Raw genomic sequence first — 27862 nt, forward strand, 5'->3', positions numbered from 1 at the left:
GCCGGGACTCGAACCAGCGAACCAGCTCGAACTTCTTGCTGTGAGGCTACAGTGCTAACCCCTGAGCCACCATGCTGCCAGTGTATGTTTGTATACCCTGCTGAAAAATCCAGCTTAAACCAGTCTAGGATGGTTAGCGGGTTTTAGCTGGTTGACCAGGCTGGTTTTAGAGGGGTTTTGGTCACTTCCAGGCTGGTTTCCAGCCATTTCCCCCCTGGTCTCAGCTGGTCAGGCTGGAAAGTGATGTGTTTAATTGGAGCTGGAGTGAAAGTCTTCAGTGCAGAAGTCCTCAAGGACAGAGTTTGGACACCACTGGATTAGGGAATAGGGATGAGGATTTCCTAATGGAACCCACCCATAATCAATGACGTCCATCTGAGGGAATGAGATCAGGAGAAGCCAGTGATGGGCATTCAAAATGGTACTGGAAAGCAGTCTGGAACACACCGTAAGTCTTCTTTTTTCTTCTTTTTTTTTTCTTCCACATATTGGTCTGGCATATAGACTGCTTCATGTGTAGTCAGCTTTACTGGTTTTGTGTGTACGCAGACATTTTGGGAGACACAAAAGCTTAGAAAGTGAAAGCTTGGTGTGGCTCTACGGTAGCCTCAGTTGCTTAACAACAGCAACACACCTGAACACACCCTCTAAACGGCAAACGGGACAGATTCTTTTCAAAGCATGCTTCTTAAGAAAAAAAAAAGTTGAGGAAGTAGAACAAGTCTGAAGGTATAAAGATAATGCGCCTGTCTTCGACAGGGAAATGGACTGAGCAACATCATTAGCCAGGTGGATAATCTCTCGTGGTATGTATATGATTAAAGCTATGTCTCTTATTACAGCTCATGTGGTTTACATTGATGTGATTATGTTTCTAGAGGTGTACAATTCACTCATTCATATTAGCTCAGCCTGGCAACAAATGGCTAAGGCGTTCACCTGAAGAGGCGTCTTCAGTGGTATTTAGTGCCGTGATTGTACGGTAGATTGTTTAAAAGCATTTAATTACAAATTACACTGTTTTACACCGTATTTTAATTTATAGGAACAAAAACTTTACATAATGTTTAATGATACTTGATGATTTTACAATGCTTTTGGAACAAAAATCAAAATGGTTTACTGTATTTGGCTTAAAAAAAAGGCTTGTTAAAGTTTAATTCAGGTCAAGTTTATTTGTATAGTGCTTTTCAAGATTATCATTAATCCAAAGCAACTTTATTTAGGGTACATGTTATTACATTACACTCAAAATCAGAAATAAGATATGCTGAACACTATAAAAGAAAACACTATAAAGTACTTTTTCCATAAAATGACACCAAGTGGCCTGAGTGTGGATTTAATTATGCTTCTTCTTGAATATCTTGATTTTATTTAACCAAAATATCTATTTAAAGTTTGCTGCACTTACAGGAACAGTTGTGAAATGCCGTCATGCACCTTGTGATCTGTGATGTTTCTCTTGTAAACCAGTTTTTCTAGTTGTGGTGTAAGACAGAGTTCATGCAAGGCGAAAGCAAGAATGATCCAAATGCAGATTAGACGTGTGTTGAAAAAGTCAACCAAAATAAACCAGGGACTACATCTTGCTTAAACGGGAATGTAAAGTCCACACTAGTCACTTTTAACTAGTTACTTTTACTACGGCATCAAAATATTTAGTAGAGGGTAAGTTGTTGCTTAGTGTCTCATTACAGTACGTCAACAGGTTGGGTGTAATTTTCCCTAAGTAGGACATCTGCGTTGTTCCTGGAACAACAATCCAATCAGACAATCAGGTGTAGCCTAACACCATTTGCACTGGTTTACTTGCAGGACGTTTTTCACCTCAGGAATCTTTCGCTTGAGTTGAATTATTTGATTTTGTATGGTGGACGGGGTTGAGGCATCGCTTCCTTTCTCTGTTCGCACACTCTTGCTGCTGATCTACTTTTGAAATGATGATCTTGAGAGTGTAAAAGATGTGATAAGTCTGTACAGATTTCTTCTATGAACTTTTTGACATACAACAAGACTACCAGGTAGGGTAACTGTTGCCAGTGGAAAAGCAAACCCAGTCAAACGACATCAAACACGACATGAAAGCATAAAAGAATGCGAATCAATTTTATAGGGTGGCAAGGTGGCTACACGTGTGTGTGTGTGTGTGTGTGTGTGTGTGTGTAAATGGAGTGTATGGGTGTTTCCCAGTACTGAGTTGTGGCTGGAAGGGCATCCGCTGCGTAAAACATATGTCGGAATAGTTGGTGGTTCATTCCACTCTGGTAATCCCCTGAAAAATAAGGGATTAAGCTGAAAGAAAATAAATGAAATCAAGTTTATCTCAAACCCTTGACGATGTCATTGAGACATCAGAGTAGGCAATCGGCATCAAATCAATTAGCATTTTTAAAAATGATTTTGGGTGGCGCAGTTGGTAGCATTGTTGCCTGACAGCAAGGTCACTGGTTCAAGCCTCGACTGCGATAGTTGCCTCAGTTGGTCAGTTCTCCCCGTGCCTGCGCAGGTTTCCTCCGGGTGCTCCGGTTTCCCCCACAGTTCAAATACGTGCTATAGGGGAATTCTTCTTCTTCTTCCAGCGGCGCTACGGCCAGTGTAGAGCCTATTCCATAACTCCTCTCCAGCCTTCAAGATCCAAAGCCGGCTTTCTCCAAGCATGCACTCTTAGGACACGTAGGGCATCTTCTACATCATCTAACCACCTCTTTTGTGGCCTACCAGGACGTTTCCTTTCTTTTAGTTTTAGGTTGTATGTGTAACCCCGCCGGTCCTACACCACCCAACCCACTCCGAGCTGGGATTGAACTGGCAACCTTCCGCATGGGAGTCGGTTGCTCTAACAAGGCAATGGTCTTTAGCCTCTGTTGCTAGAGCACCTTTAGAGGTCAGAGGAGTGAGGTTTACCTGCATAGCACTTCACTAGCTGGCATTTGTTACACTCACTCCCATCCGGGTCACGGCACCAATATACCCCCGCCGGTCTTACATCACCCAACCCTCTTTGAGCTGGGATTGAACTGGCGACCTTCCGCATGGGAGTCGATACCCATGGTCTTTAGCATCTGTTGCTAGAGCACCTTCAGAGGAGTGAGGTTTACCTGCACAGCACTTACTAGCTGGCCTGTTACATACGCTGTTTCTCTCTAAATGGCCCAGCCGTCTAAAGCCTGATTTATACTTCTGCGTCAGGTGACCGGCGTAACCCACGGCGCATGCAACACGCGTGGCTGTGCATTTATACTTCTGCGCGCTGTCTCTGTCGGTCTGCATTAACACTTCCGAAACGCTAGTTGGCAGTGATGTGTAAATGTTCCTCTGTGTCGAGTTTCTTCTGTGCTTTTTTGCTTTTCCTGAACACTTCCGGGATGTACAAGTGGCTCAAACTCGCTCATTTTGAGGCAGGAACCGGCGGACGTGCAACAATTTTAACTATGAGGTAAACACAAAACAAAACTTTACATCCGGAGCTCCTTCACGGACTCCACACTTGTAAACAATCGCTCGCGCCATTCGCACGGCTCTCGGTCCCGCCCAGACTCGTCAGCGCTACCAAGCCGACCAATCACAGAGCTTACGCTACGCGTCGTTGCGACGTGTAGTTACATTTTTTGAGAGGTGCACATCAGTGACGGCGATGGCCACGGCGAAGGGCTATGCGTCAGCGCCGTAGCATACGCCGGTGTTTGACGCAGAAGTATAAATCAGGCTTTATACGGTTCCTCTTTATTTCCATGACCAGGCTTGGCTTTGCGTACATGTCTGCCACTTCTGCATCTTTCCTTATGCGCCATTCACCTTGGTCCAGCTTTGGTCCATAAATAGGATCTTCCTCTCCCATGCGTTAAGAAGCTGTTTGTAAGAGTTCTCAATACCCACGTTTCACTGGCATACATTACCACTGGCCACAATATTGCGCGGTAGAGTCCTTCCTTGGGGAGCTGGGTAAGCTAAAGTGTAGTGTATGAGTGTGAATGAGAGTGTATGGATGTTTCCTAATGCTGGGTTGCAGCTGGAAGGGCATCCGCTGCATAAAACATTTGCTGGATAAGTTTGTGGTGACCCCAGATGAATTAACTGACTAAGTCAGAAAGAAAGTAAATGAATGAATAAAAAGTTTTTGATGTCTATTTGACACCAAGGCAACCCCCCTGAAATTCTTGTCAGGGTGACCCATACCAAACCGTACTGTACTGTTACAAACCCTCCTGTAGTTTCTTAGAATTTATCAAACAAAGGTATAATCCCATCCTGTGCAACAAAGGAGACTTGAACGCAACCGACGTCATAATTATGACTCTGACAACTCGTGAAGAGGAATGTCCCAGGAGGACTTGAGCATAGTTTACCCTGTCAAGTTTCCCTCTTGTCTCTGTTGTAGTTATTTCTTGAATTCATCACATTGTTTTCTTTTTCCTTTAAACTCCCTTCAGGGTTTGTCTTCACTGCCTTGTTCCCACTCACTCTGCACATGGCTCCTTCCTCTCAGAGCCATGACACTACGCAATGCTGGATGATAAAAACACCACCTTTAAAATGAGTCTGAAGGAGGAGCTGAGGGGAACTACAGCCTCTCCAGAAGCCAGCTGTGTGTCTGTGAAGAGTAACACATCTATTGTCATGCCTCCTAACATCAGTGACGTGGACGTGACCTCTGACCTCAGGTGAGAGAAAGCACTGATGTCAATTACACTTCATTAAAAACTTACAAAGGAATCAATTGATTATTTTGATTGATTCTAGGAAACTGAATAGTCTCAAAGAAACATCTCCAGAAGCCAGCTGTGTGTCTATGAAGAGTAACACATCTATAGTTATGCCTCCTAACATCAGTGATGGAGATGTGACCTTTGACCCCAGGTAAAACAAACAACTGACATTAAATGGATCTCATTAAATACATGAATAGAGACTGATTGAGGGTTGATTGTTGTCAGCAGGCTGAATATTCACAAACCAGCCACTCCAGAACCCAGCTGTGTGTCTGTGAAGAGAACTACATCTATAGTTATGCCTCCTAACATCAGTGATGGAGCTGTGACCTCTGACCTTGGGTAAGACAAAATGCTGATACTGAAAAACAGCTTAAATACAGATTTGCCTTGTGTAAATCTTATACTGAGTGATATTTTTTTAAGTTGAATGAAGGATTTCTTTGGTAACATATATTATACTTAACTCACTTGCTTTTTTTATTGTGATTGAGAATTGATATTTCTCATTTGACTCAGCAGAAAGAAAAACAATCTGATCCAGAGTCAGTCCAGATGGGGAGTTTCCAAGTCCAGACCTACAGAAGACATTGACTGTCCTCAAAACAGAAAGAAATGCAGATGGGGATCCAGTTCTACTGGTTCTGCTGACGGCATCACTACAGCAGACCAGCAGGAGAACCCTGGAATCCTGGAGAAACCTTTACATGATGAAGTACAGAGAGTTAAAGACCAGCACAAAATTAGCTTGAAAAACAAATATGAGAGATTATTTGAGGGAGTCAAACTCCAAGAGAACCAAACCCTCCTGAACCAGATCTACACCCAGCTGTACATCATAGAGGGAGAGAGTGAAGGAGTGAATGAAGAACATGAGGTTTTACAGATGGAGAAAACAGCCAGAACAAAACACTCCCAACACACTCCAATCTACTGCAATGACATCTTTAAAGAGGAGAAAGAGCAAATCAAGACTGTTTTTACTAAAGGCATCGCTGGAATCGGAAAAACCGTCTCTGTGCAGAAGTTCATTCTGGACTGGGCCGAGGGAAAAGCCAATCAGGATGTAGATTTCATGTTTGTGCTTCCATTTCGAGAGCTGAACTTGATCAGAGATCATCAGTACAGTCTTCACACACTTCTGCTGGACTTTCATCCTGAACTTGAAGATCTGGAGCCCAAGATTTATGAGGAGTGTAAAGTTGTGTTCATCTTTGATGGTCTGGATGAAAGCAGAATCACACTGATGTTTTCAGACGCTCCGCAAGTTTGTGATGTGACTGAGACTTCATCAGTGGCTGTGTTGATGTCAAAGCTGATGAAAGGAGAGCTGCTTCCCTCTGCTCTCATCTGGATCACCTCCAGACCAGCAGCAGCCAATCAGATCCCCTCCAAATACATCAAGCGTCTGACAGAAATTCAGGGATTCACTGAGCCTCAGAAGGAGGAATATTTCAGGAAGAGAATCAGTGAGCAGCATCAAGCCAGCAGAATCATCTCACACATCAGAAGAGCAAGAAGCCTCCACATCATGTGCCACATACCCGTCTTCTGCTGGATCTCATCCACTGTGCTTCAGAAGCTCCTGGAAGAAGATCTGAGTGCAGAAATCCCTCAAACTCTGACTGAAATGTACATCCACTTCCTGCTGATTCAGATCAACATGAGGAATCAGAAGTATGAAGAGAGAGATCCAGAGAAACTCCTGCAGTCCAACAGAGAAGTGATTGTCAAACTTGCTGAAGTGGCTTTCAGACAGCTGATGAAGGGCAATGTGATGTTCTATGAGGAGGACCTGATTGAGAGCGGCGTAGATGTCTCTGACGCCTCAGTGTATTCTGGGATTTGCACTGAGATCTTTAAGGAAGAATCTGTGATTCAGCAGAGGAAAGTCTACAGCTTCATCCATCTGAGTGTTCAGGAGTTCCTTGCTGCTTTCTATGTGTTTTACCATTATATAATTAAAAATGTTGACATGCTACACTTTATTGATCTATTGCATAATCTGCATAAGGGAGCAGTAGATAAAGCCATTGAGAGTGAGAATGGGCGTCTAGATCTGTTCCTGCGGTTTCTGCTGGGCGTCTCACTGGAGTCCAATCAGAGACTCTTCCAGGATCTACTGACACACACAGAGAAGAGCTCAGAGAGCATCAGGAGAAGCACACAGTACATTAAAGAGAAGATCAGAGATGGACATGGACTCTCCACTGAAAGATCCATCAATCTGTTCCTCTGTCTGCTGGAAGTGAAAGATCAGACTCTGTCCAGAGAGATTCAGGAGTTTGTGAAATCAGACAAACAGTCAGAGAAGAAACTCTCTCCTGCTCACTGCTCAACAATCGCCTACATGCTTCAGATGTCAGAGGAGGTGCTGGATGAGCTGGAGCTCCAGAAATACAACACATCAGATGAGGGCAGGAGAAGACTGATACCAGCCGTCAGCAACTGCACAAGAGCTCTGTGAGTGTTTGACCAAGTGTTACAGTGAAGAAACTTTCCTGAATGGAATTTATTTCTTATAAATAGATCTTGTGTTTGTTTTAGGTAAAACTGAATTCTCATTTGTTCTGCTCTTCTTCCAGTCTTGCTGGCTGTAATCTCTCTGCTCAGGATTGTGAAATTGTGTCGTCAGTTCTTCAATCCTCAAACTGTGTCCTGAGAGAGCTGGACCTGAGTAACAATGACCTGCAGGATTCAGGAGTGAAGCTGCTCTCTGCTGGACTGAAGAGTCCAAACTGTCAGCTGGAGATACTGAGGTGAGACTTTCATACTGAGTTCCGACAATTACAGGTTAAGATTCCATACAAACTTTAAAATAACCTGCTGATTTGTGTATGTGTCGGCAGGTTGTCTGGCTGTATGGTGACAGAGGAAGGCTGTGGTTTTCTATCTTCAGCTCTGAGTTCAAACCCCTCACACCTGAGAGAGCTGGATCTGAGCTACAATCACCCAGGACAATCAGGAGTCCAGCTGCTCCAACACACACTGGAGGATCCACACTACACACTGCAGAAACTCAAGTATGTGGAGCAGTAACAGAATACAAATGATCATCAGTTTGGCTGATGAATAATAAACTAATAAACCTTTGTCATAGGTTCTTTGAGAGTTCCTTGCCAAGGTGTTTTCGTCTGTCATTGAAAATTAATGTATGTATTTATTTACTTTCTAGGTTGGATTTTGGAGGTCGTTCTAGGATCATACCTGGATTGAGGAAATGTAGGTCTTGTTTTTCTTAAACACACATTGATCTAAGAATATACCAGGGTACGCTTCAAACGGTGTATTGTTTTGAGGGCAAAAAGAAGTTGGGAAAGGTGTAGTTACAGCATACTGTTTTTGAACCTTCCAACACCCTCTTAATGGAGTAGGTTGTAAATGTATTTCGCTGCTCGCATGTACTCCTAAACATAACGATGGCAGCTGAGAGAGAAGAACATTGTTATTTTCCACATGGTCACATCTTTACATTGTTTCCTGTTTGCCGTAGACAAACACTGAATGGCACCATTGTTGTCCACAAACTGTGGCATGGTAAGGTGAACTTCTTGTCCAATGTGTGACACCAAGTCTTCAATATCTCTTCAAGGGTGATCGTACTTGTGCAGATGTAACCCCGCCGGTCCTAAGCCACCCAACCCGCTCCGAGCTAGTATCGAACCGGCGATCTTCCGCATGGGAGTCGGTTGCTCTAACAAGGAGGCCAAAGACCATGCCCTCCAGCGACTGTCGCTAGAGCACCTTTAGAGGTCAGAGGAGTGAGGTTTACCTGCACAGCACTTCACTAGCTGGCCTCCGTTACACTGACACATCTTTCAAACTGCCGAAATGATCCCAAAAAGAATATTTAGTTTTGTTGGTGTTCAAAATAATGTCATTTTATTTTGGATTTGATTTGACGTATATCGAGGCCTTAATTGACTCTGGTCCGTTGAATTATTCGAAAACAATGTATTCCTGAGGTGTAACATCCATTCTGCTCAACCACAGTTTTAGCCTAAATTATTAGCACTTTTCATTCAGGAATTCACACTCAGACATTGCTTTATAATGTTAGCAGGTTTGGCATGTTGTCCCGGGAGAGAACCCTGAGCTCGGGGATAATTGAGGCCAGGGCTCCCGCCTGGTCAATGAGCATGTAAGGTAGTCTGAGATCAGGTAGTTCTCATGAACTCCCCGAAATCGTTCAGCCTATTCCTTAATTATCAGGAGCAGCCCTAGAGGAATAGACAGCTAAAAAATTAAGGTCTTCAAAAAATGAAGATAAGGGAGTACCGTTAGATGGAATACTAATGTTGAGTTTGGAATGATCTGATTGGCTTGCTAATGATTACGGATGGGGGACCAATCACAACCAATCATATCACGTGCTCCTCTTGAAAGTAGTTTGGGAGACTTCACTTATGACCGAGACTGCTGAAAGCTCATCCTGTAAGTTCTCTTCTCATCTCTCTTCTTGTGTTTAGATGCGGTTGATCTCACACTGGATCCAAACACAGCGAACGCTCAACTTCAGCTTTCTGAGGGAAACAGGAAAGCCACACATGTGAAAGATCCTCAGCAGTATCCCGATCATCCGGAGCGGTTCGATACCTATCCTCAGGTCCTGTGTAAAGAGACTCTGACTGGACGCTGTTACTGGGAGGCTGAATGGAACGGACGGGTGACTGGTATAGCCGTGGCATCTAGAGGAATCAGCAGGAAAGGAGTGAGTGACTGTGTGTTTGGATGGAATGATAAATCCTGGAGTCTCTTCTGCTCTGATAACAGTTATGTTGTTTGTCACAATAACGACAGAACGGATATTACCGCCCCTTCACCGCCCTCTAATAGAGTCGGTGTCTTTCTGGACGTGCCGTCCGGCTCTGTGTCCTTCTACAGCGTCTCTGACGCACACACACTCACACACTTACACACATTCAACACCACATTCACCGAACCCCTCTATGCTGGATTCAGAGTGTATGATTTCTCAGTGTCTTTGAGCAATATCTGAACCTTAAACAGCTCAAATGTTAGTTCTGTTCCTGCTGAGGCATCAAATGGATTTGCATAAGTGATGCATAAGTGATAAGTGATGTCGGGATGAAGTGCAAATAGGATGAAAATGTATTTAAATATGTGACTTTTCAAATTGAGAGATAATTGGGGCAGGAGTTCATGTTAATGCATCTCTGTCTGTTTTTAGAAAAGTTCTTGTGGTATTTTCTGTTTATTCTGTGTCTGAACTAATGTTGTCAGAAGTATTGGTACAAGTCGGTACTGAAATTTCAAAAACGTTTATTTCCCGATAATGTTTGTGCGCTTTAGAGGTCTGCACTGGACAGATTTTTTAGTCCTGCTCCCGCCAGGTTTTATTCCACACCTGACTGCTCCCGTTGTATATTCAGTCTTTGTTCACCCGCTGCCCTCTTAGAATCATTTTCTACCTGACCTGACCCGACTGTTCCCATTAAATTTAGATCTTGTTTCTAAAAGCATGTTGAGCATGTACAGCTGATTGGCCATCGATTTCACATGCTCAACAGAAACAACTGTGAAAATGGACGTTAATAAAATTTCAGTACTGAAGTCAATACTTTTGACCACCCTACTCTGAAAAATCAATCTTACATTAGAGTTGGTAAATGCAGCTCTTGCTTTGTTTGCATTAATAACCAAGTAAGCACAATATCACTGCTGTTGATAATGCTGGCTTCAGCAGAGCAGAGCAAAGCAGAGCACCTCGTCACTTGCCCTAGTTTACTCACAGGATGTTTTTCCCTGATGTGAATTTGTCACTTGTGTTAAATGCAATTGACACCTGTGAACATCCTTCATACTGCACTGCGAGCATTTACAACCATTTGCATGTTTACGTTGACCATCGCATGTCATTTTAATCGTGCAAAAATTTATTTCGCATTTAATTTGAATCCAGCATAAACATTCAACATCTAGCCCACAGGAAAATATTTAAATCGCATTATCTGTGTTATATTTCATCTGCAACAACAACACTGCTCTTATATAAAGAGGTAGGCTTGCTCACAGCAAGAAGGTCGCTGGTTTGAGCCTCGGCTGGGTCAGTTGGCGTTTCTGTGTGGAGTTTGCATGTTCTCCCCATGTTTGCATGGATTTCCTCCAGGATGCTCCGGTTTCCCCCACAGTCCAAACACATGTGCTATAGGGGAATTGGGTAGGCTAAATTGTTTATAGTGTATGAGTGTGTGTGGATGTTTCCCAGAGATGGGTTGCAGCTGGAAGGGCATCCGCTGTGTAGAACATATGCTGGATTAGTTGGTTCATTCCACTGTGGCGACCCCTGATTAATAAAGGGACTAAGCTGAAAATAAAATGAATGAATGAATATCCACGCAACATGACGATCTGTTAAAGGGGAAGTAGTATGTTCCAAAGCTGGCATACTCTTCTGTTGCACACTCAAAAGTATTAAATTTTGCTTCACAAAAAAAGTACATACTTTTAGGGCGTAAAATAAGTATGCGAATTAGGATGCAGCACAAGCGTGTCAACTTTGTCTTCCTCTTCTGTTACAAGCGGGTGACAGAAGCTTAAAGTTGTGTAGCGCCATCTAATGTCAAGGAGGGATTTTGCATACTCTTCTGCTCGACGCCAGTGAAAATTGCTTGGGGTTTAATCCAGAAAAACGTCTTGAAAACCCTGACGATAAACGCAAATGAAAAGCATCCTGGTGTGTACGAGCCTTAAATATTTGACTGTTTTTCTTTTCTAAAATGGCTTCTTTTATAGATCTATCATAATGAGTGCAGCAGAGGGTTAAAGTTTAAACTTTCCGTTTAATCCAGTATCTTACAAATGTCACTAAATGATAAGTAGAAAGCAGAAAACTTTGTTATATTATGTTTCATCTGGAGGAATTCTTGCTTCTTTTAGCTTGACTGGAATAATTAAAACAATTAATCAAAATCAGGTCAATATTATTAGTCCCCTCAATTAGTAAGAAATTATTAGAAAACAAGTACATAGAATGTTTTGCCATAAAAATATGAGCAGCCTTGATGAAAAAATCAAGTCTTCATGCAGGAGCTTAAAAGAACTAAAGTGCATTGTTTTCTTCAGAAACTGCATTAACCAATACACGGATTTATTTTCCAGCAGTCAGATCAAATGTGTTGAGAATGGCTCTCTCTAGTGGTGAAATGTGGCATCGCATCTCTGAGTAACACCTGTAGGAGGAACTCATCTGAGTTCTTGCTGATTCTTATCTAAACATTATTAGTTCCATAATGTATTGCAGAACATTTCTAGAGCTCTTGGTGTGGGACAGGGGCAGTTTTGGTATAATTATATAGTACAATTATATTACTGTTACATCTGCACAACTCTGGTTCACACTCATTGCCACATGCCCTTAAGTGTAATTGTATTGTTTACAATTTTTTATTTTTTATGTATATTTTTAGATTACATGTTATGTATAATTGTATTTATTGTAATTTCTTTCTAAAATTCTACTTTTGTATTAATATTATATGTTAGGCACTTAGGGTGTGAGAGCAATGGATTTTCGATTCTCTGTATGACCTGTACATGTGGTTAAATAGACAATATAGCTGACTTTTGACTATGTGTTTATGGGTGGGCTAATGTGTAAGTACAATGTAAAAACCTTTATTTATATAATAAGTGTACCTAATGTTTCATTAAATTGTAAGAACAAAGAAATTAAGGACAATTCCTATAAGATGTGACGTGTTATTATATATTTATATTAGAACTATAGCACACATGAACTATAGCAACTGATAATAATATTATAGTTTTTGATCCATACTACTTTAAAAATTTAACCCCAATTTGGGGTCAAATGTGGCCTAACCCAAGCATTGTTTTCATGGTGTCATTTAAATTTCATTGAATTAATTAACCTAATGTTCGTTCTGTTCATATTTTTAGTTGTTTAGTGTTTCCCAACCCTGTTCCTGGAGGCACACCAACAGTACATATTTTGCATGTCTCCCTAATCTGAGGCATTACCCTCAGGTTTTGGAGTCTCTTCTTATATTCTAATGTTCTGATTCAGGTGTGTTTGATTAAGGAGAGATTGTAAATGTGTACTGTTGGTGTGTGTTCAGGAACAGGCTTGGGAAACGCTGGTCTGGACTGTGTGTGTGTGTTTGTGAGGTTGTTTCTGGGTGTTTTCAGCCCTGATGGCGTTCGTAGTTCATCAGCTCTGCACTGAGGTGAGTCTGATTTTATTTGCCTGTGGGCTCTGTGGTTCATCTATATTGATACTCGTTTTCTATTTAAGTGGACGCGGCCGTATGCAAATGTTCGTCAACATGCAAAAACACAATCATCCAGTCGACCACTGCAGCTCTGGAGGAGTTTTAGACAGATTTGCATGAAGCTACTGGAAATATTCCTCAGAGATTTTGCTCCATATTGTCATGATAGCATCACACAGTTGCTGCAGATTTGTCGGCTGCACATCCATGATGCCAATCTCCCGTTCCACCACATCCCAAAGCTGCTCTGTTGGATTGAGCTCTGGTGACTGTGGAGGCCATTTGAGTACAGTGAACTCATCGTCATGTTCACCAGTCTGAGATGATTGAGCTTTATGACATGCTGCGTTATCCTGCTGGAAGTAGCCATCAGAAGATGGAGACACTGTGCTCATAAAGGGATGGACATGGTCAGCAGCAATACTCAGGTAGGCTGTGGCCAGTGAGTGTATATTCAAGTATGAAGCATATTAGTGTGTGTAAATGGTCTTGCTCTGTAGTTAGTCAGCACAGAAATGACAGCAAATCCAGAAGAATGCCATAAATAATGTGCACAGGATCCCACTATTGGCCTACGCAGTGATTAAAGGCTCTTTAAAAATCTCAAATACAGATTCATGATTAAAATATGATACAACATTTAATACATTGGCAAACAGCATTTAAGACTTTTTAATAATTTTTTAAAGACCTCTAAATTGATTTATCATCTTTTAATCATTTTTAAGACGCCTGCGGACACCCTGGAAAACTAAATATGCTCATTTGTCCCATATCACGCAGCCCTAACACACACACTGACCGAGAGATCCTTTGGGGCAGGGTCTCTCCACTGTTTCTCCTCTGTGTGTCAGGAGCCACTGCACTCCCCGAGTCACGCGGCCCTCACACATCGGTGTCCGGGGCCCCTGGGGTGGGACGCCCTGCCGGAGCCCGGTTTTTGGCTCCCACTGGGTGAAAGGTCACTGACGGGACAGAAGTGGGACTGAAGCCCATGGAAACGGTGGAGGAGAGAGAACTGGGCGGAGTCGTGGAGAGAAGAGGAGTGGAGAGCGGATCTGAGAGGAGGAAAACAGAAGAAATCATCAGGATGTTTGCAGAGAGATTAAACTGAAGAGACTTATAGAGACTTTAGTGCAGTTACAGAGCTGTAGTTCAGATCCCTCATTGATTAATTTAGATAATTCAGCAGAGATCTGTGTAAAAAGCGTCTCTGCTGTGTCTTGAGTGTGTGTGTGTTTCAGTTTGAGCTGAGAATAGCACCCGGAGAATGTTCTTCAGCTCTCTGAAACTGATCCTAATTGTGGTGTTTTGTTGACTGTCGCTTTAAATGCAAATGAGATTGTGCTCTTTACAGAAAAGGGTGGAGCTACTGACACCTGTGCATCATCATCTATGATCCTCTTAGTCTATGCTGACATCATCTTCAGCAGCTCAAACACTCTAATGGCTAATGGACAGACGGCTGCTTCTCACTCAGGGCTGCTGTTTATGCTAATGAGATGAAGAGATGGGCACTAGTGGGCGGGGCTTTACCCCTCTGATGACATGCTCAAAGGGAGAATGTCAATCACAGTGTTTCTCCATCAAGTCTGATTAGATCAAACACAGTTCAGTACTGTTGAGCACTAGAGCTGCTGGAGATACACACAAACACACACACACTACTGGGGTTAAACCCCATATTAAAGTAATTTCTGCATAATCGGTGCCCTGTTAAGGATCAATCCTTTACAGTAGTTTTCTTCTGAACGCTAAACGGCTCCCTAAAAGCACTGACCGGTGGTGGGCTGCGGCGGGCTGAACTCCAGCGGGTAGCGCAGCACGATGTAGTTGTTCCAGACGTACAGCTGGTTGTCTCGGGGGTTGTAGCTGATGGAGGAGATGTGCTGGTAGGGGTTCGGGAAGGGGATTCTGACCGGCTCCTCGCGGTTCCTCCGTGTGTCGTAGGCGTACAGGATCAGATCTCCTCCCGCCTCGCTGTCGTCGTCCTGGTAGACGGAGCGCACGGCGTACAGGATCCCACACGCCACGAACGCGTCCGACGCCATGCGCTTCTTGAAACTGGTCTGCCACGTGCCCTCGAAACGCAGCGTGTACGGGTTCACCTGACACACACAAGACAGTCAGCTTATTTTTCAGCTTATATTATTCTTCAGCTTATTTATCAGGGGTCACCACAGCAGAATATTGTTATTGTTATTGTTATGATCTAGCTATTCTATAAGCAAGTTTCTCAATAACTCTTTAATTGTTTTCTATTTGGCTTTATTTCTATTTGAGTTTCTGACCTGGCTGACCACCAGGCGTCCATTATTGGCTTCAGTGGTGTAAATCACCCACAGCCCATGTTCGTCCACCGCCAGGTCGATGTCAGATTTCCCGCCCCTATGGTACGGCGAGGCGTCATGATAGTTTGCATTCACAATAACAGCTTCGCCGCTCTTGATGCGGGTTCGCAGGTCATATTTCACTATGTTGCGCGTTCGCTCCTTATTGTAGAACACGGCGCCGTCATACACCACAAACCCAGTGCCGTCCACTCGACTCGGCAGCCTGCAGATTACACAAACTCATTATTACAGCATTTGAAGACACGTGCGTTTACAACGGTGCCTATATCATTTGGGTTTAGACTCCCCTTGTGGCTGTTATAGGAACTGCAGCCATCACGTTTTCAGATAAAACAAGATTACAGATAGATAGATAGATAGATAGATAGATAGATAGATAGATAGATAGATAGATAGATAGATAGATAGATAGATAGATAGATAGATAGATAGATAGATAGATAGATAGATAGATAGATAGATAGATAGATGTGAGGATAAATGGATGGATGGACAGATGGATGGATCATTAGATAAATAGACAGATAGATGTGTAGATGGATGGACAGACGGACGGATGGATATATGGCTAGATGGATATATGGATGGATGGATAAATGGATGGATGGATAGTTGGACCTATAGATGGACGGATGGATGGATGGATGGATGGATGGATGGATGGATGGATGGATGGATAAACGGATGGATAGATGTGAGGATAAATGGATGGACGGACGGATGGATGGATGAATAGATAGACGTGTAGATAAATAAATGGATGTGTGGATGGATGGACAGACTGACAGATGGATAGATAGATAGATAGATAGATAGATAGATAGATAGATAGATAGATAGATAGATAGATAGATAGATAGATAGATAGATAGATAGATAGATAGATGGATGGATGGATGGATGGATGGATGGATGGATGGATGGATGGATGGACGGACGGACAGATATATAGATGGATGGATAGAAAGATGGATGGATGGATAGATAGATATAGATGGATGGGTGGATAGATGGATGGACAGACAGTTGGATGGATGGATAGATGGACGGACGAATTGATGGATTAATAGACATGTAAATGGATGAATATATGTATGGATGGATAGATAGACGTGTAGATAAATAGACAGATAGATGTGTAGATGGATGGATGGATGGATGGTTGGACAGATAGATAGTTAGACATGTAGATAGATGGATAGATGGACTGATGGACGGATGGATAGATAGCTAGATGGATAGAAAGATGGATAGATGGAGGGATGGATGGATGGATAGATAGATAGATAGATAGATAGATAGATAGATAGATAGATAGATAGATGGATGGATGGATGGATGGATGGATGGATGGAGGAATAGCTGTTATGTTATGTAATTATTATTTTTGCTACAATCAAGCACACACTTGCTATTCGAAAGTGAAAGTGAAAGTAAAAAGTGCCTTGATTACATTTGATCAAAGAATAAATAGACACTGTGAAACTCACTTATACGTGGTGGTGACTCTGTTTTGAATGTAGTCGTCCCAGGAGGCGTATTCATACAGCATGTCGGTGCGATAGGGCGTCCAGGGCATCACATACAGTCTATCGCCCGCCTGCAGGGGGTCTTTACACCACGCCCCCGAATGATCCTCCGCTTCCCGCACCGAACTGGGCTCCAGCACGCGCACCAGTGTTCCAGGACAGACAAAAACTGCAGAGACAGAGCCATAATAGAGGAGTATTAGCAGGAGCAGAGGATGGGGTGTATTAGACTGATGAAGGAATAGATCCGATGGACAGATCTATCCTACACACGCAGGTGAAAATACAACGTCATTACAAGAAGATAGACAGACAGACAGACAAAGGGATAGATAGATAGATAGATAGATAGATGGATGGATGGATGGATGGATGGATGGATGGATGGATAGATAGATAGATAGATAGATAGATAGATAGATAGATAGATAGATAGATAGATAGATAGATAGATAGATAGATAGATAGATAGATAGATAGATAGATAGATAGATAGATAGATAGATAGATAGATAGAAAGATAGATAGAAAGAACAACAGATGAGTGTGTGCATTTGTTTAGTCTGTGTGTGTTTTTAGTGTGTAAGTGTATGAGTTTGTGTGCATGTTTAGTCAAAGTGTGTGTGTGTGTGTGTGTGTTTAGTGTGTGCAAGTATCTTAGTATGTGTGTGTGCAAGTCTTTTGAGTCTGTGTGTGTGTTTGTGTGTGCATGTGTTTAGTCTGTGTGTGTTTTAGTGTGTGCATGGTTTTTGAGTGTGTGTGTGTGTGTATGTGTGTGCATGTGTTTGTATGCATATGTGTGTGTGTATGAGTGTGTGTGTTTGTGTGCACATGTTTAGTCTGTGTGTGTGTTTTAGTGTGTGCATGGTTTTTGAGTGTGTGTGTGTATCTGTATGTGTTTGTGTGCATGTTTTTAGTGTGTGTGTGTATGTGTGTGTGTGTGCGCCCATGTTTTTAAAAAGTGTTTTAGTATGTGTGTGTGCATGTTTTTGAGTGTGTGTGTGTGTGTGTGTGTATGTATGTGTTTGAGCATGTTTTTACTGTGTGTGTGTGTGTGTGTGTGTGTGTGTGTGTGTGAGTGTGTTTGTTTGCATGTGTTTTTAGTGTATGCAAGTGTTTTAGTATGTGTGTGTGCAAGTTTTTCTGAGTGTGTGTGTGTGCGCGTTCATGTGTTTTTAGTGAGAGTGTGTGTACATGTTTTTGTGACATATCAGGACACAAATCTGTATAATGACATGGGTATGACTCGGGTATTACAAAAAGAAGGTGAAATACGAGGACATTGGTGACGTCCTCATTTCTCAAAATGCTTATAAATCCTACAGAATGAGTTTAATCAGAGAGTAAAGCTGCACACAGTCTCCTGTGATGGTTGGGTTTAGGGGTGGGGGTCGGGTGAGGGCAATACAATATACGGTTTGGGCTGCATAAAATAAATGGAAACCTATCTTAATGTCCCCACTTTTCACAAAAACAAACGTGTGTGTGTGTGTGTGTGTGTGTGTGTGTGTGTGTGTGTGTGTGTGTGTGTGTGCGTGCGTGCGTGCGTGCGTGCGTGCGTGCGTGCGTGTGTGTGTGTGTGTGCTGTATAAACACACCTCCCAGTGTCTGGTTGTTCATTTTCCCTGACTCCAGCATCCCCGGCTGAGCTCGGCTGGTCACACGGTGCTGAAAACTCACCGTCTCCCCCAGACGCACAGCAGCAGTGCGGGGACGCACCGACACACCGGGGCCCTGAGCACACACTAAACACCAAACACATAAATACATTGTGTCCCGTTAAAACACACACACACATCAGGTTTGAGCAGTAATCATAACGGTCAGACGTACACTAGGGTTTCATAAGTTAATGTATTGACTAATACAGGAGTCGACCCCTCACTGATCTCTCTGTGTTTACAGGAGACTCACAGTAACATTCATTCATTTTCCTTCAGCTTCAGATTCATCAGGGGCCGCCACAGTGTAATGAACCGCCAACTATTCCAGCACATGTTTTAAGCAGCGGATGCCCTTCCAGCTGCAATCCAGTACTGGAAAACACCCATAGTTCATCAATTCCCCTATAGCGCATGTGTTTGGACTGTGGGGAAAACCGGAGCACCCGCACTGAAACAGCAGCTGACCCAGCCGAAGACTGTGTGTGAGATGAACTGTGTGCTCTCGCTGACCTTCAGTCCGGCTCTGGTAAACAAACACTAATCAAACTCCACATTTTCAAGCAACGAAAAGCAAGAAAATCTGCTCTGATCACTTTCAATTTCTTTATTTTAAGGTGATTTGATTAGAGCAGAGTCAGATTTACCACATTACTGATACAAGTAATCGAGTACATTAATACTCCTCTATTAATCTCACAGTAAAAGCAACAGAATAATGCAGCAACAGAGCTCTTTATCAGCTGTTGATCACTGTGGCCTTTAGCACAGCAGTATATTTTGATCAGTTTTTATTATATATTTTTATTGTCCTGTATTTTTATTTATTTTTGTTATCAATTAGTTTTATTGTATTTTTTATATGCTGTTTTTACTTTTATTTTGATAAAATTGTTAATTTTAATTTAATTTAATTTGTTTGTTTTTATTTAAATTTAATTAAAATAGTTTGTTTTATTGTAATCAAATTTGTTTGTTTTTATTTAATTGTTTTCTTAGTTTTTATTTTTATTTTATTAAATTTATTTGTTTTTATTTTAATTTAATTAAAATATTTTAATTTAATTACATTTTTTATTATATTAGTTTGTTTTTATTTTTTATTTAATCAAATTTGTTTTTATTTTTATTTAATTAAATTTGTTTTGTTTAATAAAATTTGTTTGTTTTTACTTACTTAAATTTGTTTGTTTTTATTTTTATTTTATTAAATTGGTTTTGTTGTATTTCTTTATTTGCTGTTTTTGTTATGCTTCTGTTTTTAATTTTATTTATTTACGTTTAATTTTATTGAGTTATTTTGTTTTTTATATTCTACTTTTTATTTTAATAAAATAGTTTTATTTTCACTTTTTATTTAATTAGATTGAATTATATTTTATGCTCTTTTTGTTATGCTTTTGTTGCTCTTTATTTATTAAATTTGTTCATTGTTATTTTTATTTTATAATTTTTTTATTGCTTTATATGCTGTTTTGTTATTTTTTTATTAAATTAATTTAGATTCCTTATTTAATTAAGTTTCTTTATATTACTTTATATGCTGTTTTTGTTATGCTTTTTAAATGTTTTATTTTATTATTTTTTTGTTTTTACTTTTTATTTCATACATTACCTTTTATTTTATTAGTGTTATTGCATTCCTTTACATCCTTTACATGCATATTTAATGCTGTTGTTTTTCTTTTTACTTTTATTAAAATAATTGTAATTTATTTCTTTTTACACAGTTTTTTAATGCTTTTATTTTTTACTCTATTGTTAGCACTTTGTTGTTTTAAAGTGTGATATTAGTAAAGCAGCAGTTATAATTGTATAGGATTATTAAACATACATTTAAAGACATTTAAATTAGGCTACAAATACATCAATACAAACCACATTTAAATAGAGTAATATTCTAAATATATTCTGTATTTAAAGGAATAATTCACAGAATGTTTATTTTTGGGTGAACTGACCCTTTAATAATAAAACACTGAAAGACGCAGCTAAAGCAAAATAGAGAACAGATAAAAGAAGAGAGATACACTGCTGACTAAATGAAGTGTGTGATGCTGGATTATGAGTCACATTTGAGTGATAATAACACAAATAATGAACACAAAACAGACAAAATCAACAACAACAACAATCACTTAAGAACAATAAACACTGACTGAACACAGGATACTGTAATAATACAGAAGGAAGAAGCATGAACGCGTGTAATTATAATAATACTAATAATAATAATAGTCATATTATATAATCTGGATATTCACAACATCATAATGAGCAGAAAGAGTGAATAAATAAAGCGTGACCTGCGCAGAGGAGAGCAGAGAGAGTCAGAGCTGCTGTCTGGAGCTTCATCATGACTGAACTGAACTCTCTGTATCTGTTATCTGCTTTACACACACACACACACACACACACACACACACACACACACACACGCATACATGCACGCACAATCTCTCTCTCTCTCTCTCTCTCTCTCTCTCTCTCTCTCTCTCTCATATACACACTGATACCCCTACTCCACACACACGCATACTGTACATACAGAGAGACATAGAAACACAAACACACAGTCTCCCACACACACACACACAGTCATGTACAAACTTGCAAACACACACATCAACACAAGCACATACATACAGATAGAAAAACAGACAAAAACACACAGACACACACACACTCATACACGTACAGAGAGAGAAAAAGACACACAGTCACACACACACATCTCCCCCTACACACATACATACAGAGACGTAGACACAAACACACACAGTCACATACAGTACACACAAACACACACTTACACACAGTCACATACAGTACACACACACACACACACTTGGGTGTAACTATTTAATTCGGTTAATTATAATCTGAAAATAAATCACTTCTGTACACATCATCAGTTCAGAGACGCAGAAGTGACTTTATTTTTTAAACCTAATTTGCAGAATAATTCTTAATTATCAATAATAACTACTGAACTAAAGAATGACACATTTATCAAGACAGGCGCGCATTCTTCATGAAAAAGGCATTTTTTTTTCAAAATGTGATTCATCTTTATTTCTATAGAACTTTTTACAATGTGGATTGTGTCAAAGCAGCTTCACAGAGATGAGACACGGATTAGTTTATTGACAAATCAGTTAATACAAGAAGTGTCCCCGTGCTGGACTGGATTTAGTGTTTCTGTGTTTGTTTGTTTTTCATTCAGTGTTTCTGTGTGTATTTTTCAGAAAGTTGCCGTTTCCGTCTCCTGACACTGCGTTTTAATGGTCAAACAGGGAAATCACATAGAAAAAAAAGGTTTTTAAAATACCTGTGTGTGTGTGTGTGTGTGTGTGTGTGTGTGTGTGTGTGTGTGTGTGTGTGTGTGTGTGTGTGTGTGTGTGTGTGTGTGTGTGTGTGTGTGTAAAGGGCCTTAGTTTGTTGTAGAGTTTATTTATTTCACAATTCTTATAAGATTCTTGCTAGAAAGCAAGCCAGCCTTGAAGTATCAACACTTCTGCTGAATGTGTGTGTGTGTGTGTGTGTGTGTGTGTGTGTGTGTGTGTGTGTGTGTGTGTGTGTGTGTGTGTGTGTGTGTGTGTGTGTTTGTTTTTACGTTCTGTGGACTTTCTCCAAAAAGCCTTCTGGATGACCGGTTACATCTGACCTACTGTTGCCTAAATAATCATGATGAAGATATGCTTAAGTTGTTGCATCCACGTGAGAAGAGTGTCTAAGTTTATCTTTGTTTTAACCAGTCTGAAAATAAAAAAGACATTGATATTATTTGCTTTTGGCGATTGGTTAGTAACCCACTAAAACATACTGCTGAACACATGGCTGTCACCGGGTCCAGTGCTTTGGTTTTCTGCTGAATTGAACTGCTGACTTGAGACTGTTTAGCTTACCTAATTATCCATTTTGGAGACTAATTAATATCCCAAAATGAGCAAAGCTGTCCAAATCTCTCTTCGAATTTTTCTAAGAAAAGCCAATGTTAGATGTCTACATGAACGTTTGTGTCTGTGTGTTTGGGAAGCAATGAGAATTCTGAGTAACTCAAACTGCTCTGCACAACTAAGGGAAGTAGGGAGTATCAATGTTTTAACAGTAAATGATAAATAAAACTCATCCTGACCAAGCGCCTTAAAAGGAAAGTAAAAGACAGGAGTTCAGTACAAGGGTTTAAACCTGTTACTGGACACTCAAGCAGACGCGCACTGCGGTAAGTTCCAAACATATCTCTCAAATATTTTCTATTGTGGACCAAATAGTTCAGTAAGTCAGTTATTCAGATTATTTATCTGTATTTATATAGAGAGGGTTATCTCAATGCAAGTCAATGCATACAATATAATATTCTGTCATTGTTGGATTATGTGTCAGTTTTGTAAATAGCTTGGTAGATTATTGTGAATTTATTTTCAAGAGTTCACACTCAGCTGATGATTGATTATAAAGCTTGTTTGGCATGCTGTCCCGGGAGAGAGCGCTAAGCTCATGAGATCCTCGAGCCCGGGGCTCCCTCCCGTTGCAAGGCGGGAGGGGAGTTTTAGCTCAGGTAGATCTCGAGAACTCCCCTGCTGTAGTAACCGATGAACAGTAAGTGATCGCTCTTTGGAGATAACTACATACTATAAGCATGTCTATGGTGCCGATTTGGATTAGTCCAGTGGTTCTCAAACATTTTCCATCAAGTACCACCTCAGAAAAAAAGTTGTCTTTGCAAGTACCACCATAATGAGCAGTTTTGAAATACAGTAGCGTATTAGGTCTAGCAAAGCAGCTTAAGCTCTGTACAGTTTAAAAAGAGACATATTAGTTCCTATTATTAAGAACATTTGAATTAAAATGTGCTTTTAAAAGTTGAAAATGGTAGGTTACTGTTCTTAAAAAGTAAAAAATAAACTACTCCTGGTTTATTAGCACCTAAAAATGTTGCCTGGACCTTATAAATATAGGCTCTATGTCATCATATTCGTATATAAATAATTTTTGATCATTTCTTTAAATATATGTAGCATGTACACATTATATATTTGATTAATCCGTGTACCACTATAAGGAAGCCTGCGTACCACTAGTGGTACACGTACCACAGTTTGAGAACCACTGGATTAGTCAATTAACTTAATTTGCATGTTTTTGGATGGTGGGAGGAAACCGGGGAACCCGGGGGAAACACACGTGAGCACAGGGAGAAAGTGCAAACTGCACACAGAAATGTCTGCTGGTTTGGTAAAGCCTTGAACCAGAGATGTTTTTGCTGTGAGGTAACAATGCTACGCACTGGGCCACCATGTCACCCATCTAGGAAGGAAGAGAAGTCGGGGGGGATTCTTCAAAACGAAGATAGCCGTGGAATGAAACCCAGGGTATTTATAGTAGTTTAGGAGTCGTCTGATTGGAGCATTGTGAATTGGATAATGCGGATCCAGCCGCTAGCAATCATAAGCACGTGATCCTCTCGACATTAGTTCATACATAAGCTTCACTTAATGTAAAAGTGAACTGGCATTGTGTTTCATGTAATCTGGAAAGTATTTTAATTCCAGGAGATTTTTAATACTTAGGTGTTGTCCTGAGCATGGACGTTATTATATACAGTATTATGCAGTCTGACCACATCAATATGATATCAGTGAACCAAATACACAAATAGCATTAAATAGGACTGCTGATACACGACTATGCGCTGATTCAATTTTCCATGCAGATGCCCGAAGTCATGTATGTTAAAGTTCCTCACGTATTCTGATTTTGAACAGACATTTGACTTTATGGGAGATTGAGGATTGAGTGAGATATACAGTGCCTCTATTGAGCCAAGACCAGCGATGAAATGATCCCAAGGTATCTATAATCCTGGACCAGGCCGTATCCTGAGCAGCTGTTGCAGTGGTCATAGAGAAGTGGAGAGCATGAGACTGATTCCTGTGACGCTCCAGGGACAGACAAGTCTTCGCTGAGGCCCAACTTCCTGCCTCCGCTGCTAAGACTGCAGCTCTGCACAAGACGTTTGGCCAACGGAGAAATTAAATGGTCGTGCCCAACTAAGCAATAGTATCTGGATGCAGCCTTTATGATGCAAGCTGAGACTGCATTACTCAGCGATGCAATGTCAGACAAAATGCACTAAAATGGAGTGAGTGATGTCACAGTGATGGGTGGGATTAGGTGAGCCCATTAAAAAGCATTGGATGCAGCCCAGATTGCACTGCACCAGGTCTGCAGCCAGACCACTCTCCAACTGAGTCCGATTTCTCTCAAGCTTTATGTCTTTATACTCGCCAAATGGTGGTTTTTTTCCCCTCTCCGCATTCGCCACTAGCTGGCATGGTTTGGGATGGGTAAAGCTTCGCATCGATGGATTTGCTGTTCAGTGTTTAGGCCCTCAATCGTGACTAATAAACCACACTGAACTGAACTTATACACTGAACTACACAGTTTCAATTTACTATGATTTTTTATGAGAAGCTGCTCTGACACAATCTACATTGTAAAAGCGCTATACAAATGCAGGTGAACTGAATTGAATATTATGTATTTTTGAAAAACACCTTTCATGCAGCCTGTAGCACTACTGACAGTGCTCTATAGTCTGCTTGTCTATATAACTTTCCTTGCTGACTGTCTTTTTCTACCATTTTGTTGAGTAGCTAGTCAGAAAATGAGTCTTCAGAAGAGAAGAGAGAATGAAGAGGCTACGTCTGAAAGGAGTTCTGCATCTCCTAAATCAGACTGTGATGCAGCTGTGACCTCTGACCCCAGGTATGAGCTGTGGCATGAGAATTTGCTGATTATTTTTCTTTTATCCAAGCTGACTAATAATAATGACAGAAAATAAGTATAGTTCTGGCAATGTAATGATCAAGAAGTGTATGTCTTGAACGCATTGTGTTTTTGATAAGTGATGTTTGCCAAATTATTAACAGTACAAACAATGTGCCGCCATGAATCTTATCTTTTGTAAATAAGTGACACCTCATTGTACCATTACAGAAATGCACAAAATCCCAGCCCCAGACCTTTACTCTTCCTCAGTGGTGGGACAGTTTTCTTACTCAACCCAAACAGTCCCTTTGAAACATTTAAGGAGGATTTTGGTTTGTCATTTGTTTGTATCAGCAGGAGAAAGAGATCAGAGTCTCCAGAACTCAGTGGTGTGTCTGTGCAGAGTGGAAGTTCCATAATTGGTCGTCCTTCATTCAGTGGTGAACGAGTGACCCCTGACCATCCGTTAGTATGAATTTGTACTTAATAATTTATGGTCGATTTATGGAACTCAATCAAATAAAACTAGTTTTTCCTCCAAACTGGATTATGTAATGCATGCACTGCTCAGGGGTGCAATACCAAGAGGGGTGTCCAAACATATGTGGTAACTGAAATATTTCTTATGATATTCAACATAGTTTAATAACTGTAATGGTCTTTTTTTGCTACAGCTTGCTCAGTAGTAAGGAGACTGTAAATACCTGCATGACAGTGGACAAAACTAAAGCAGTTCATCAGACACATGTGCAAGAGACTGGAGACCTGCAGAGGGTCAAAGACCAGCACAAAACCAGCATGAAGAACAAGTGTGAGAGATTATTTGAGGGAAACAAACTCAATCAGAATGAAACCCTCCTGAACCGTATCTACACCCAGCTGTACATTCTAGATGGAGAGAGTGAAGGAGTGAATGAAGAACATGAGGTTTTACAGATGGAGAAAACAGCCAGAACAAAACACTCCCAACACACTCCAATCTACTGCAATGACATCTTTAAAGAGGAGAAAGAGCAAATCAAGACTGTTCTTACTAAAGGCATCGCTGGAATCGGAAAAACCGTCTCTGTGCAGAAGTTCATTCTGGACTGGGCCGAGGGAAAAGCCAATCAGGATGTAGATTTCATGTTTGTGCTTCCATTTCGAGAGCTGAACTTGATCAGAGATCATCAGTACAGTCTTCACAGACTTCTGCTGGACTTTCATCCTGAACTTGAAGATCTGGAGCCCAAGATTTATGAGGAGTGTAAAGTTGTGTTCATCTTTGATGGTCTGGATGAAAGCAGAATCACACTGATGTTTTCAGACGCTCAGAAAGTTTGTGATGTGACTGAGACTTCATCAGTGGCTGTGTTGATGTCAAAGCTGATGAAAGGAGAGCTGCTTCCCTCTGCTCTCATCTGGATCACCTCCAGACCAGCAGCAGCCAATCAGATCCCCTCCAAATACATCAAGCGTCTGACAGAAATTCAGGGATTCACTGAGCCTCAGAAGGAGGAATATTTCAGGAAGAGAATCAGTGAGCAGCATCAAGCCAGCAGAATCATCTCACACATCAGAAGAGCAAGAAGCCTCCACATCATGTGCCACATACCCGTCTTCTGCTGGATCTCATCCACTGTGCTTCAGAAGCTCCTGGAAGAAGATCTGAGTGCAGAAATCCCTCAAACTCTGACTGAAATGTACATCCACTTCCTGCTGATTCAGATCAACATGAGGAATCAGAAGTATGAAGAGAGAGATCCAGAGAAACTCCTGCAGTCCAACAGAGAAGTGATTGTCAAACTTGCTGAAGTGGCTTTCAGACAGCTGATGAAGGGCAATGTGATGTTCTATGAGGAGGACCTGATTGAGAGCGGCGTAGACGTCTCTGACGCCTCAGTGTATTCTGGGATTTGCTCTGAGATCTTTAAGGAGGAATCTGTGATTCAGCAGAGGAAAGTCTACAGCTTCATCCATCTGAGTGTTCAGGAGTTCCTCGCTGCTTTCTATGTGTTTTTCTACCATGTGAACACAACTATGGTGGGACTGAAGACATTTGCTTCATTGCAAAAATTGCTTAAAGGTGCTGTAGATGATGCCATTGAGAGTGAGAATGGGCATCTGGATCTGTTCCTGCGGTTCCTGCTGGGCGTCTCACTGGAGTCCAATCAGAGACTCTTCCAGGATCTACTGACACACACAGAGAAGAGCTCAGAGAGCATCAGGAGAAGCACACAGTACATTAAAGAGGAGATCAGAGATGGACATGGACTCTCCACTGAAAGATCCATCAATCTGTTCCTCTGTCTGCTGGAAGTGAAAGATCAGACTCTGTCCAGAGAGATTCAGGAGTTTGTGAAATCAGACAAACAGTCAGAGAAGAAACTCTCTCCTGCTCACTGCTCAACAATCGCCTACATGCTTCAGATGTCAGAGGAGGTGCTGGATGAGCTGGAGCTCCAGAAATACAACACATCAGATGAGGGCAGGAGAAGACTGATACCAGCCGTCAGCAACTGCACAAGAGCTCTGTGAGTGTTTAATCCAGTGTTACATTTTGATTTTCTTGTGCATATTTAGTTTGTTTTCAATTA

At 41.1% G+C, this 27862-nt stretch overlaps 4 protein-coding genes across 19 annotated transcripts in view; 2 read left to right on the forward strand and 2 right to left on the reverse strand.

Annotated features, from left to right (window-relative positions):
• The window catches only part of LOC137493795 (protein NLRC3), a 27745-nt gene extending 15328 nt beyond the window's left edge, over positions 1-12417 (forward strand). Inside the window, exons 1-10 of one of the 15 annotated variants that reach the window (XR_015477076.1) lie at positions 374-806; positions 4434-4664; positions 4744-4860; positions 4938-5054; positions 5232-7175; positions 7298-7471; positions 7562-7735; positions 7888-7934; positions 9182-10177; positions 10295-12417. Coding sequence is in view for 8 of the 15 variants with exons in the window: in XM_087237826.1 (XP_087093952.1) it covers positions 4507-4664; positions 4744-4860; positions 4938-5054; positions 5232-7175; positions 7298-7471; positions 7562-7735; positions 7888-7934; positions 9182-9711 (3261 nt within the window). In the remaining 7 variants the exon portion in view is untranslated. Of the gene's footprint in view, positions 1-373; positions 807-4433; positions 4665-4743; positions 4861-4937; positions 5055-5231; positions 7176-7297; positions 7472-7561; positions 7736-7887; positions 7935-9181 lie in introns of those variants that run through there. The other 14 variants (XR_015477078.1, XR_015477079.1, XR_015477081.1 and 11 more) reach the window with 14 other exon arrangements.
• sid4 (secreted immunoglobulin domain 4) overlaps positions 1-14604 on the reverse strand; it is a 26893-nt gene extending 12289 nt beyond the window's left edge. The window contains exon 1 of the mRNA XM_087236220.1: positions 14410-14604. The gene's annotated coding sequence lies outside the window, so the exon portion shown is untranslated. The remainder of the gene's footprint in view (positions 1-14409) is intronic.
• LOC147847105 (adhesion G protein-coupled receptor L1) overlaps positions 13589-27862 on the reverse strand; it is an 18056-nt gene continuing 3782 nt past the window's right edge. The window contains exons 2-7 of one of the 2 annotated variants that reach the window (XM_087238171.1): positions 18765-19094; positions 18449-18595; positions 16812-17019; positions 15259-15523; positions 14748-15075; positions 13589-14025 (exon numbers count right to left, since the gene is read on the reverse strand). In XM_087238171.1, coding sequence (XP_087094297.1) covers positions 13853-14025; positions 14748-15075; positions 15259-15523; positions 16812-17019; positions 18449-18595; positions 18765-18780 — 1137 coding nt within the window. In that variant the 5' untranslated portion in view covers positions 18781-19094 and the 3' untranslated portion in view covers positions 13589-13852. Of the gene's footprint in view, positions 14026-14747; positions 15076-15258; positions 15524-16811; positions 17020-18448; positions 18596-18764; positions 19095-20817; positions 20879-27862 lie in introns of those variants that run through there. The other variant, XM_087238170.1, reaches the window with a different exon arrangement.
• Positions 25168-27862, forward strand: part of LOC147847106 (protein NLRC3-like) — a 6314-nt gene continuing 3619 nt past the window's right edge. The window contains exons 1-3 of the mRNA XM_087237860.1: positions 25168-25283; positions 25641-25751; positions 25961-27799. Of these exons, the coding sequence (XP_087093986.1) occupies positions 25183-25283; positions 25641-25751; positions 25961-27799 (2051 nt within the window). The 5' untranslated portion in view covers positions 25168-25182. The remainder of the gene's footprint in view (positions 25284-25640; positions 25752-25960; positions 27800-27862) is intronic.

Source organism: Danio rerio, chromosome 1 (genome assembly GCF_052040795.2).
Source record: "Danio rerio strain M-AB ecotype USA chromosome 1, GRCz13ab, whole genome shotgun sequence".
Taxonomy (NCBI): domain Eukaryota; kingdom Metazoa; phylum Chordata; class Actinopteri; order Cypriniformes; family Danionidae; genus Danio; species Danio rerio.